We start from the raw sequence: 14058 nt of genomic DNA, 5'->3' as shown, positions 1-14058 counted from the left end.
TTTCATCTTTCTTTTAAATGTGATCTGATTTTGCTTTCCCTTCCATCGTCTTTTGTTGATGACTTTTGAACATTTATTGTTGAAAATATATCTGGCTTAGTAAATACGCACAGTAATAGAATGCTGGAAACTGGCAAGTTGTGAAATAAGGAAAAATAAGCTGTGCTGAAAAGCAGCTAGCAATATGTAATTTTTCAGTAGTAGTATGGAATTCTAGGTGAAAAGGCTAGTATTTTAGCAAGTACTGTCAAAACCCATGTTTTCAGTTAGAAACTACAGGATATTCAGCCTTTTATGTTGCCATTATATGTGTGTAAGCCTGGTTGTCTGTAAGTAAAACGACATGGAAGGCATGAAGCTGCCTAGACAGTTGGGAAACTAATATAGCCTGTAAGCCTGTCCCTCTTTAAATTTGTTAGGTTAATATCTGAGTTAGTATCCATACACCTGAGCCGGGATTTTGTGCTGATGGGGAGGCTCTGGGTAGGTGATTTAAAGGAAGGGGGAGGAGTCTCCAGCAGTACCACTGGGTCATCTAAAACTGTTGATGCCAATTACTGATTTCCAGACAATGAGCATTGCTTGTGGAACTGTATTTTCCATTTCCAGCAGCAGTTTTGGAGCCTTTGAGACATAACAAACTTACCAGTGATGACTGACAGTACACCTTAGGCTTGTACTACAGCTCACTGCCTCAAGATTTTATTCTCTGGGGTTTGGAGAGAAGCAGAGAAAGAAGCCACTGCAGCTGCATCCTAATCAGAAATATAAATTGGCATGAATGCTCAGTCTGAGAACATTCCATAGAAAGCTGGAGTAATTAAGTAGACACATGGGTTATTTGCTCTGAGCTCAAACGGATGAAGCTTTGACTTTGCCAGAATATTTAAGGATGCGTTCTTCAGTTTTCAAGATGGTTTTGGACAACAGAACATTATATTGTAGTATGGTCAAAATGGTTTAGCTCTTTGAAAAAATATTGAAGCATAACCTCTTTTATCCAGGGAAGGAAACCTTGATTTGTTTTCTGGGGAGGTAATAAGTAGAGTGCCACTAACAGTTTTACTTTTTTTTTAACTGCAAGGAGAAGCTGAACAAAGGAGTTCACTATCAGTTCCATAGCTGTTTTGCTTGTGTACATGTTTGCTGGTAGTGCTTCTCATAATATGGTCGTGAAATACTATAAACAACCTTGTGAAAGGAAGAAGAGCTTCCTTTCCTACCAAGAGCTTCACTGACTTGAACCTGTCAAAATTGTGTTAATAGCTGATTTGTTTTAATAAACCTGTAACTACTGATCGATCTGTCATCTTTATAAACACAGCAAACTCTTGCCCATAGCATATGGATTGATGCCAGTTTGTTGTTTATCGATGTAGAGTCTACAACATTAATATAGATCATTATTTTCTTAGCCTGAGTTTTTCTGGAGTAAGTGCTCAAAATTCTTTATCGCCATAGTGAACATTTTGTATTATTTATATTTGGTGGGTTCTGTTAATGCTGGAGAATTTTTGTGACTAAGGGTTGAACATGGGTTATTACTACTTGTGATGCCATGATGATTTTTTGCCTTTTCTTGTATACCCCGTTTATACCTTTTTATGGTATTGGCTTTTTGCCTCCATTCTTGGACTTGTTGAGTCTCCTAGCTTAACAAACATTTTAGAAGCTTCGTAGTTAGGGATCAAAATGCCCCAGACCCCAAGGTCCTCTCCAGAACACATTCTGTAAACTAAGATAGAAGCATCCAGGGGAAGGTTCCTTGGGGAGGGGGGCTCACTTGAGCCTCTCATTGGGGAATCTTTGATAGATATACTAATTAGTAAAACCTATAATGTTAGACCAGATCCTTTGGGGGGTGGGCATTGTGGTGTGCATTGGGGTGCATTCAACCTGGACATGTTCACCTAAGGATCCTTCAAATAAATACCAAGGTAAAATCCCTTTTTCCCTTCTAACCATGTTTGACTCTTGATTTTAAGACCGGGAAAAGGCATCACTTGAATACTGCATGCAAGGAGAAGAAAAGTGTTATTTAGTCTTACATCAGTCTGTTTATTTCCCAGGTAACATGCATGTGTCACTAGCAGAGGCTCTGGAGGTTCGGGGGGGACCATTGCAGGAAGAGGAAATATGGGCTATTTTGAATCAAAGTGCAGAGAGCCTTCAAGAACTATTCCGAAAAGGTAAGCGTTTTTAAAGACTGATGAATACAGAGCTGGAAACGTCTTGGTTATGCTCAAGTGCCATAAAAGTAAACTGCCTTGTCCTTCCTAGGCTCTAAACCCAAACAATAACTTGCTCCTAAGTTGTCTCTGGGTAAGTGCCTCGCTGCACCCCAGCCCAAAGGTTGCTTTCAACCATCACTTCAAGTTCTGCCAGAATCTGTGGCATATCCCGTTTCTTGTGGTGGTAACTTCAATTATTTTAGACTCATTGGAGTGAGCTGAAAACACAGGAAAAAGGTGATAAATAAGTGTGAGACCATTGGAACACTTCAGTACTGAAGGGGGCACAGAAATGGGTACAGTACTGTGCAGTCATGACCAGTGTGCTCTGAAGAGATTCAGTCTCAGGGGAGGCAAAGGTGAACAACAGAAAACTTGACCAGAGGGCTAGGTATGATTCCCCAGAATGCAAGTGGCAACACCTACACGCTACTGAGAGGAATGTGGTGTTGTCTTGGACTTCAAAGGAGTAGAAGTATTTCTTCTTCCTCCCCCCTCCCACCTTAGTAGGCTCCAGGTTGAGCATCTGAAATACTGCTAATAATACACATTTTAGCACTAGGTCTCAATATGGAACCTTTCCCCTTCCTTGTATTTTCCTCCCTTTTCTTTAAAATCTGCAAATCCTTAAGGTCCTTCCCTCCCTTTCTTGCCTTTTTTTATAGCAATAAATGTTTAACCCAAATATTGAACTTCAGTAACATCTTTAACTTGTTCTCAGATAAAGTATATATTCCCATGATGCACCTAGTATTTCAGCACCTTTGTGGGGGGTCATCCCCTTGTATCTAAGCATGTATATGTAAGCTTATTCAGTTTTATTAATGAAAAGCAAAGGGTCACACTTCGAAAATAGTCATTGTTTTGCCACATTACGATGCAAAGGGCACATCTTCGTTATTGAGGGAAAAATGTTTTGTATTTTTTGCAAGTATTTGATGTAGAATTTCATTAAGATTCAACATTGAAATTGTTTTGGGTTGGTTTTATTAAGATTTGGTTTAGACAATCTGTTGAGTCAGATACTGGTTCTGTCTTATGCATTGTGCAGCCTCTGAGACTGGTCTCAGCTGGACTGTTGCATACTTCACAGGCCCCAGAGAAGGCAGATGTGGGCAAAACCTGCTGTATGGTGCTTGATTTCTGATCAAGCTTGACTTAGCTTTACAAATATGATTGCTATCAACTTCTCCAATGTATTTTTTGGTAGGTGAGTTATAGGTAGTTTTGACATCCCATTCAAATTTACCTTTTTCCCTTTACCCGTGTTCTCACAGGCCATGTGTAGTAAAAAGCGTTCCCTATTAGGAATGCTGAGTTTATTGTTGCAGTTTGACCAACTGACCTGTCCTGCTGCTTCTCATATTGCAAGAAAGGGAAAGCTGGCATCTGCTTTCCTCTGTCTTTCACTCTTTGTTGTCTCTTGGAGACAGTCAGGAGAATTATTTCTTTTAAGAGGGCAGGTTGTTAAGACCTTGACTTAAGAAGGATCTTGAATGATTAGAGGTTTACTCTTGTAAACTTTACAGGAATTGACATATGAAGCTCCATCTTTTAATCCACCTGCAAAATTGCAGTTGTATGAGCCCATAACAGTGAAACCACTTAAAATTTTGTCCTAGATTTTTTTCCAGAAGGGAGTCTCCACTGAAAATAAGAGCTCACCCTTTCTTGTTCTGAGAGTAGTGCAGAAGAGTTATCATAATTTCTATGAAGACTGCAGGCAGGCATCCACAATGACAACACAGTCAGCGCTCCTTCAGAAGAACAAGTACTGAAAGATGAGAGCACAAAACAGAAATGTGCCCCAGGACTTCTGATATGTGTTTTTAAGGCAGGGGAATGTTTGCCAGCAAGGACTGGGTAAGGTGGCAGAAGCTTCTGATCTTGCTTCCTATCCGTGAAGACCAAAACACAAATTCAGATAAAATCAGTGCCAGAAGAATCTGTCTCTTTTTTGGAGGTGAAGCTGTTTTATTGAGTTGTTTTTCTGCTAGTTCAGCAAACTGTTTTCAGTTGCATGCTATTAATTAACCTGGGATATAGCCTTTGGTAAAACACACTTCAAGAGACACTCAAATGAAAGAGCTTTTCTGTGTAGCTAAGGTTGATAAAGGTAATCTAATTCCTCCCAGCAAGAGTTGGATAACCAGACAGTCTTTAATGAAGGTTTATCTTCACTAACGAAGCAGTCTAGGGACTTTTTTTGTCATCTTGAATATCAGTTTCTATGCTGGGTTGTAAAGGTGTCGTGGACATGCAGGAATGTCCACGTGGAAATGTGGAGGTTCCTGTAGGCTTGTCTTACTCAATTTCGTTCTTTATTTGTGGAGGATTTGTAGCAAATGGGGAATCCTAAAGAAATCTTGTTTTCCTTGGTCGAATTTCAGGCCCATTTCTTCCATGGATATGGCATGGAAGAGCTATTTTATGGCAGAGGGTGAGTTTCCAAAATTTTTCAGAACTGACTGATCACTCCTGGGCAGAGGACAATAGGTCAAGCTTTTAGCTTCTGCAAGATCACAGTGTGTTCAGCTTTGACCAGCTCTCAAAAGTGTTCTTCCTTCCTGTACGGAGTCCTGAAGTCCCTGAACTTGCTGTTCTGTAACAAAATATAAGCTTTTCTGAGTGTTTTGTACATTGTTTCTTCAAAAAAATTAAATAAGGCATATTGGTCAACAGTCTGTGTTCCAGCTGTTTTGAAATGAGGGGGATAAAAAAGGCCATGTCAACTCTTAAACTGCTACCTGTTGGCAGCCTCTCCACACCAGTCCAGGAACCACACAAACTTAAAGGATTTACCAGTCCAAGTAATAATTAATTTATGTATGTAGTCCTGGTAGAGTTTTGGTAGTTTATCTCAAGTTGGAAATCTTGCTATTACTCTGTCAACTGAGAACCTGTTCTTCAATTAATTTCTTATTTAAGCTAGTTTCTAGAAATTAGAAAAAAGTGTCCAAAACAAGCTTCTGTTACAGATTTGATGGCTTCTTTATATATAAAAGTTGTGCATGTCTTTTAGTGGGTCTACTTATCCATCAAAGCACTGAATAAAAGATGCACAGAATGAAAATCCATTGTCTTACATGGTTAATTGCATATCACATCATGTCTGATTCAGCAACAGATACAGAAATGTGCATATTTTTATCCCTCTTCGTATTTACAATTCTAACAGATGTTGAACTCCTTAAAAATACTTCACAAATTTTTTTTCTATCGTTATAAAAAACGAAAGCTTAGATTGAATTGCCCAGTTGCTAATCACCAATTCAGAAGATCAACTCTGGTAGCTGTCTTGTCAGCATATTATAAGCTGTTAAATGAAGGAGAAAGACAATCTAGGACTCAGTTGCAGATCTGACATCAGTTGCACTGGTGATGTTGAGATTAATCTGGAGATTTGAAAAGGCCGATACCAGACCTGCCCTTCTCTTACATCTGTTTAATTATCTGCAATAACTATTTTGTTGTTGAAAGAGTGTATCAGCTGTTTCAGACGTGCTGTATCTTGCACTCAGAACTCCATGAGGTCAAAGGAACAAGTCTTTGAAGTAATCTCAAATGTGAGTGTATAAGCGTAAGGAGAATGCTGTGCCCGCTGCTACTGAGAATTATAAAACAGGCGTCCCTCTAATTTGGTAGGTTTAACTGGAAAAGATTTATCTAAGCTTGAAAGTGGTAAAGCCTTCATATGTCACTTAAGCCACTCCCATTCTAAAGTGTGCGTTGAGGATTCTGAAAATAATTGGATCTTAAATTTGGAGACATGTATCTAAAGGAAGGGGGAAGAGAAGGGGGAAAGTGAGTCTGATATTAAAAAGACAGGTTGAGCAAAGAAAGAGAGTCTTTGCAAGTTGAATGTCTTACAAATTTGTATGTGGGAAATGATTTATGTAAAGAAAAGTTGTATCATCTGAAAGTGGATGTGAAGAAAGAAGATTGTGGTTTTCAGGGACCTGTAAATCTTGTTGACAGTCAAACTACTGTAGCTGCTTAGCTTGAGTAGGTGTAATGAAAAGAAGGAAGGCAAAGTGTGAAATGTGCTGATGGGGACTAGTGGTGAGTCCAAAGTAGTCATAGATCTAGTTGGGATGGAGCAGGAAATGGATTGGTTTGGTTGACAAGAGGAAAAACGCAATAGGAAGGGGTAAAAACCCAAATCCTCATTTTCTAGCTAGTCCTTGTTGGCAGGCAATAAATGATTGCTTTTTCCCTTTGCCAGTAACTGTTGGGGAATTATTTTTTTTTTTCCCCATCATCTGGTGACATTTGATCTTTTGGTTGCTGAGAAGGAGAGAGATTGAGCTTTTGTAATTTTATTGGGATTTTAAAAATTTTTAGTTTCTATTCCTCATCCCTTCCTCCACCCACCCTACTCACACCAAAGAGGCTTGGTGACTACGTGCACTCTTTGCAGAGCTCTGCTGGATGTAGTCAGCACAACAGTGTAGTGTGGTGTTAGACTGACTGTGGGGCAGCTCAGGGACAACACATGTGATCTCAGAAACTAATTGTTCACCTTGTTTCTTGCTCCAGTATCCTCAGGAAAGAGTAAATTTCAGTTTTCCAAGGGGTTCAGTATCCCATCAGAGCTCTCCTATCCCTTTGTGCCGAAGGGAAAGGGAGCAGAGACGCTGCAGTGCTGCTTGCCCTGCACGCCAGGCATGCAGGGACATGCTGCACCAGCCCAAGGAGGAGAGGATTTACAGCATAAGTGGTCCTGTGTGCTGGCATAATCCTGGCCAGGCTGCAGATGAGTCAGTGGTCTGCCTGCCTCCAGCCTGGCCTGAGCATACACATTTTCAGGGTCCTTTGCTCTAGGAGAAATTTTACGTGTCTCAGTGAGGGCTACGGAGGGAAGCAAAGATGGGTGTTGAAAACCTCATGTATATTTTTGGATTGTTCTGTGCTTTTTAGAGATTTTTGTCAATGTGTGTGTTCTCTGCTAATGGTTGAGGCCTAAGAGAGAAGTGGGGGAAAAAGATCCTGAAGGACTGACTTGAATTGTGACTGTAGCTTGGGAATTCAAAATTACCTGCCATCAATATTGTAAAATAGATGCATTTCAAATATTTGTATTCATGTCCCTTATAATGTGGTGGGTCTTTTTTATCTTAGGCTATTTGTATGCTGTTAAATCACATAAAGGACTTTTTCCTTCTCTCATTTGTTTGGCAGATGCTCTGTAGCTGAAGATTATTTCTGTTTTTATTGTGTTTAAAGCCAGTTCACTCTCTCACTTTAAGTAAGACCACGCTATTTATCTCTGTCTTGGCACTGCTTGATATACTGTGCTCTCACAAGTGTTTTGTTACCGAGTTGCATAGTTCTGGAATTAACTCAGAAGGCTGGCAGCTCTAGCACAGTTGAAAACCTGTTGGATAGAAAATTGACCAGGAGCCATATCCTGAATTCCAGTGCTTTTAGAAAAAGGGGTTGAGGGGTTTTTTTGTCATTTTCCTCTGTATTTTCAGGAGTATGTTACCCTTACTGCTCTTGTAAATTCTTCTGAAAGCCTAAACAGAAGATGACATGAATATTATCACTGGAAGATAGTTTCTGTTGTTGTCTTATAGTTGCTGGCTATTTGACACAGTGCATCTTTGCTACTTTTTGTTAAAGTAAGAGTAGTGTTACTGGAGAGTATTTTCCTAGGTAGGTCTACCTAGTTGGAGCTTTGAGACAGTTATTTTGGTTTATGATGCACGCCTTAAGGAAGGAACTGAACAATTAATTGTTTTGTCCTCATCCTTTGTAACAATAGATTAGATTCCCTGGAGCTGGGATGAGGCAGTATGATCTGCTATGTTAGTTGTAAGCTACTGAAAGGGGAAGCTAAAAAAATGTCAGTAGAACGAGTTTGGCAAAACCAGTCCCTCTTCTAAACTTATTATTTGTCACATTAATTTTACATTGCTTCAGGTCATGAAGATTCTTGAGTAGGGGTGGATCAATAAATTCAGACTCTACATCTGTAGGGGACAAATGCTTTAAAGTTTGTTGAAATTAATATCGGGAAGACTTCAGACTAATTGTGGGAGGGGTTTTAATTGTTCTCAAAACTAAATCAATTTTTTGTCTTCGTATGTTTCAGAATATGAAGAGTTTTTATGCATTTCAAATATTATACAAAATGTTAAATTAAGATAAAAGCATCTACATTTCCTAGGGTTCTTGAGTTGGGACTTACAAGCAGAAATCTTACAATGTTTTAAGATGTTGCTTGTTTAGGGTTTTTATATCAGTGTTGAATACACACAGAAGTGGTGAAAAATCCAGTAGTTACCCTCAGGATAATTTTTGAAAGTCAGTGGCCATCTAAGGTAGTCTTCCTAAAAATGTTTTTGGAAGCCTTGCTATATAATGTGGTATTTTCTTGTTACATATAGTAGGAATGGTCTGTCCATCTTTATGTTTCTTTCATTTAACATCTAAACTTACTGCTACAACAGTGAACAGCACTTACTCTGTTTGTTTCAAAGGAAGTGGGGTTAGAAAATTGAAGGACTTACTTGGTAGATCCTTTTACACCTGATACCTGCAAGCAGTAATTTAATACATTTCCTAGGAGATTAGAAATATTCTAGATTACAAGATAGTTCAGCAGTCTAGGAACCAGCACTGTAGGAATATCCTGAGATGGAGAGTGGAAAATGTTAATGGTGATGCTGAAGGAGGAAATTATTATTCTGCTGGTTTTCCTTACAATATCAAGGGAAAAGGATGTATCATTCAAACATGTGTTTCCTCACATCTTGGATATATTGTGCAGCAGAAGACAGAGATACTGCTTTTTTGCCTATGAAAAAATGAAAATTAACTTTTAGTTTTACTTAGGTAAAATCCTGGGCCTCCTTCAGTGAAATTGGGTTGATTCATGTTTGAGTTGTAGAAAAAATATTTTGACTCAAGGAAATGGTATTTATTTTTCCTGCCTTTTTGTGTTACAGTAGTTTGACAGCAGTATTATTGGACATCAAAAATCTATCTGGCAAATTGCATATTCTAGATCACTTTTGGTTCTGCAATTTCAGTGCTTGTTTTGATATTTTCAGGTATTTTTAATTTTTTTTTTTTGCTTTAGACTCAAAAGGATTTCTGTGCCACAAAACTCTTCTGTTTTGTCCCCTTCTATTATTAGCCCCCTTCTATTATTAGTTTGTATTAGCCACTCTAATGAGTACTTTCCTTCTCCACTAACATTGTCTACTGTCTTCAAAACATTGCTGCTGCAGTAATGCTATGATGGTATAGGAGCAAACTCCATTCTATTGTAGGAATTAGCATTATTGACATGCACTACAGAAGGGGAACATTTTATATGTCAACTCTAGCATAATTGAAATAACTTTAGGACGGGAAAGATTTGTGAGTATTTTAGCAGGCTCTTCCTGAGCTTGCTGTTATGAATAATAGCAAAGAATAGTCATAAAAGATAGGTGTTACTCCTCAGTGTGATTAAAATCGAGGTGGTTGTTGTGGTTACGAAACACCGCAGGTGGAAAAGGAAGCATGAATCTATTCCACTAATAGTATGTAGGCTGATAATAAAAGAACATCAAGCAAGGGCATCAAACACAACATTGCTTCATTTTCAGGGTGGTTTTTGGTTTTTTTTTCCCTTTTCAATTACAGCTGATCCTGCTGCTCTGGGATTCATCATTTCTCCATGGTCTCTCCTGTTGCTTCCATCTGGCAGTGTGTCATTTACTGATGAAAATGTGTCCCAACAAGACCTGCGAGCATTCACAGCACCAGAGGTTCTGCAGAACCATTCGCTGTCATCCCTGTCAGATGTTGAAAAGGTAGAGTGCCTCTTCCTTGGCAGACAGCTCTGGTGTTTTGCTGTTGATCCCTTCACAAAATAGCTTTAAACTGTCCTTTTTATCTCCCCATGGTTTGTGATTCGTGTAATTTCTTTTGTGAGGAGGGGAGGGATCCTCCTACTTTGTTTTTCCTGGTAAAAGTGGAATTATAGTTGTATGCAGTTGTGAGGAAGAGTCTCTACTGCACCTGGCCATGTACATACTTGAGCAAGGGCTGCACAGAATTTCCACTTCTCCTTTTTAACCCTTTCACAAGGGTAAATGTTCAGACAGATGATGTTTGTATATGTGATCTCCTCCAGGTCATTGACAGGTACAGTAAAAATGAGTATCTTCTCAGCTGTGCTCTTAAGAATTTGTTGCAAATGGTAACACTTTCCCCAGAAAACCATTGCCTTGGCTTAGTCAAAGATATTTAGCAGTGGGAGTGAAAAGGAAGCTGAGCTATTTCTATCTCCTTGGCTTCCCTGGATCAATAATCCTTAGAGGGAAGCTAGCCACAGCCAGTGTTGTAATCTGGGAACAATTATGGCATTTGGCAGTGTTCCTCCAGGAAGAACAGCTCTTACTCCAGAGGAAAGTGGTATTGGCATGGGTAGCTGTTGTGTGCACAAGGACTATTAAAACGTGTATTTCTGTGTTGAATATTTGGTGTTTCCAGCTTTTTGTATATAGTCAGTTTTCTTTAGGGCTCTATCACCAAATACCTACTGTAAATCCTCTGTTACTCCCAAGTCCTTTAGACATCCTTCTTGACCTGCATATTGTCAAAATTAATGGTATGATAAAATATGTTTACAGTTTTATTTATGTCAAAACTATAAACAATTAGAAACCTAGGCTGAAAGTTAGAGAAATAATAGAGGAATAAAAATAACACTGACATAATGAAGACTCAGGTTCAGTTATGTAGGATGCAGTTGCCAAGTTCTGTAGTCATACTGCTGGAATTGTTTATTTTCTTTCAAGAGGGACAATGCTTTTGAAGACAGTAATGTTACCTCTAGTGCCAACTCTGAAGTTAATGTACAAAACAGGCCTTTAAAAATGGCAGAAAAAATAGTTTTGAAGGGACAAGTTTGTGACCTTTGTCAGAGTTGATTGCATTCTTTGCTCTGTGCCAGTATTCAATATGCTACTTTTTTTCTTTTTGAAATAAATGGAGGACTGTTACTATGAAAAGCCATGCTGTGGTGTTTCTTAATCTTTAGGAAGGAAACACTCAGAGGGACCTCTGTGGCCTGTAAACGCCAACACAGAGCACATCAATAGGCGATGACCAAATGCTGGCGCTCTGTGTGTGTGCAGCGCTAACTAATCCTCTCTGGTTAGGGCTGTGTGAATTACTTTCCTGCTGTCAGCATAACCTTGCTTGCTGGATGGAAGGTGATCCACCTACTTCCTTATGTGGAAGAAGAAAGCTCACTGAAACATAGCTTTGTCCAAAAACCAGTGTCCTTTTATGACTTTATTCGTTGAAGTTCGTAGGGCTGATAAATAGCTTATACGTGCATCCCTCTTTTTTTGACTGCTTCCCTTTGCGTTCCTGTTAAACTCTGTATCAGGTGGTACACTGGTTATTTGTAAGGAGTATGTTGACTTCATGTTTCTTAGATCACAGAATCAAATCTTGCTTTGCTGACTGTGGTAACTTTTAACACATTTAAACTTTTTTTTTCTTCTGTCACAACTGGCTGTAGTTCACTGAATTCATTTACTGGAAATTGTTGGTGTTTTCCTTTTTGATTGTTCTACTAAAAGCTGCTGAAGCAGAAAAATACCTTGTTTTTTAAGGCCTCGTATCAGACAGTGACGGGGTTGCATTTGTCTTTTCAGTTATGATTGTGTTTGCTAATACAAGTTAAGTGTATTCACGAGAAATGCTAAAAAAAACTTATTGTCAATAAGTGAATACCCTTTTGATTCCAAGACACACAGTCAGCTTGAATCCAAATATGTGTGAGGTAACTGCAGGCTTATTGGAAATAGAGTAACCAAACCATTCAATATTAGAATGAAGATTGATTTGGGAAATTAATTTCATGTTGATTTATATATTGTGGAACATATTTAAAGTATCATAGTACGGAAATTGATTATAATTTTTTAATAAATGCTTTTATTTTGAAAGCTGTTTTCAGATAGATTAGTAGAGTACCATGTTTTAGTTTAGAGGCCTGATCGCACATAGCATTTTTGGAAATATCTTCTGTTATTTTGAAGTGCAGAGTCATAGAATGATGGAATAACCTGAGTTGAAAGGGTCAAGGAGTCATCAAGTCCAACTCCAGATTCCAGAGAGCGCAACCCAGAAATGAAATCATGTATTTGACCATTGTCCAAATTTTTCTTGAACACTGGCAGACTCAAGACAATGACAATGTCTCTAATTAGAAGTAACTAATTTTATAATAGTATTTTCAATTGCTGTTGTTGCATTATTGGGGGACTGAAAGAGTTGGCAAGCTTCTGTTTTTGTTTGGGGTTTTTTTTCTTGATTGTTTTTGGATTCTTTTGGGTTTTGTTGCCTGTTTTTTCTGAAAAGGTTTTTTTTTTGCATTCATTACTGCCCTGAAAGCGTGTTCACCTCTTTCTGCATAGCTGCAGTATATCTTGATATATAAGGAAGACTTTGTAGCATTTCAGTTGAAAGGGTAATGGGTAATAAACCAGATAAAGAGCAATTTTCTCAGTATTTGAAACAGAATGTTTCTGATTGAATGGGGCAGTGGTACTAACTGAGAACCACTGATGCATTTTTCTGACTATTGTCCTAATCTGTTCAGATTTTTGTCAATTTATATATCTAGAACTTAACTAAGATGTTTTGCTTTGGTGAAGAGGCTGACTTAAGTGAACTTTTATTTTATCTCTGTCCTTGTAATTGTTGTTCATTGCCTTCAGAGTTATTCAATAAATCTGTTGCTTTAAGTAACATAAGTATTACTAATAACATGGTATAGGGAGCCGTCACTAGTGTACATTACTTTTACAGTCCAGAAAAACTGTGCTTTCTTTCTACACTTACCTGTTTTGTTTTGACAGTCACCTACAGAGCCAGCATGTGCTTGTGCTCTTAATTCTGCAGTATTTAAAGGTTTTATTCCCTGTACTGATGGGTGTATTATGTTGAAGATATATTAATCGTTAATTATAATGTGTAATGGTTAATGTATTCGTACCTTAAAATATCAGTTATAGATCAAGGTACTGCTTTAAATGTTTATATTGTTTTGTTCATTCCTTCTTTTTCCTTTGGTCCCAATCTTAGTAATCTCATTAGGATAGCCCCCTGCTTGAGTCGTGCTAAGGTCTGCCTTACTTTCACACTCAAATTTTAAGGATCCTTGGGCACAACCATGCAGTCTTTACCCCACACCAGGCTGATTGTATGGATTACATGACTTTCTGGCTTCAATGTGAGATGAAAGCTTAAAATTGAGCAGAGAAGATGGGGGCACTAATTAGATGCAGTGTATTTTGTAGCAGTAGGATTTACTTCTCTGAACCTCATGTAAAGGAGAAGTAGAATTTGAAAGACAACTGAGCTTAAATACCAGAAATGTATTTATAAGCAAAATGATGTTAAGCTAGTTGCTCTCCTTTAAAAGTCTGCTTTGCATTTCCATTCCTGTTCAATGAGTTGACAAGTATCTTGTGTCTTATGGCAGGTCCATATTTATTCTCTTGGTATGGCACTCTTTTGGGGAGCTGACCATGAAGTTCCTCAAAGTCAGGTAAGTTTAGATTTGGTTTTGTTTAATATTGCAACTTCAGACTTGATATCGTTGGACTGACTCTGCATTTGAGTTTACAGGGCAGGGTTGTCATACTGAGGCACTGAGGAGAAAGGTGCCTTTCCCAGAATTTTACAGACTGGGCCAGGTTGGAGGGGACCACAGTGGTTCATCTGGTCCAACCTCCCTGCTCAAGCAGGGTGATCCCAGAGCACCTGGCACTGGATTGTGTCCACATGGTTCAGTGAGATGACTCCACAG

General features: G+C 38.6%; 1 protein-coding gene across 1 annotated transcript in view; it reads left to right on the top strand.

Moving 5' to 3' along the window:
* Positions 1–2074: 2074 nt before the first annotated feature.
* PTPN13 (protein tyrosine phosphatase non-receptor type 13) overlaps positions 2075–14058 on the top strand; it is a gene marked incomplete at its 5' end in the record, with an annotated part of 87992 nt that continues 76008 nt past the window's right edge. Inside the window, 3 exons of the mRNA XM_082281290.1 lie at positions 2075–2189; positions 9870–10039; positions 13732–13797. Coding sequence (XP_082137416.1) covers positions 2075–2189; positions 9870–10039; positions 13732–13797 — 351 coding nt within the window. The remainder of the gene's footprint in view (positions 2190–9869; positions 10040–13731; positions 13798–14058) is intronic.

This window comes from Coloeus monedula, assembly GCF_965178545.1.
Source record: "Coloeus monedula genome assembly, chromosome: 5".
In the NCBI taxonomy this organism is placed as follows: Eukaryota; Metazoa; Chordata; class Aves; order Passeriformes; family Corvidae; genus Coloeus; species Coloeus monedula.
This window is presented reverse-complemented; position numbering and strand designations above follow the sequence as displayed.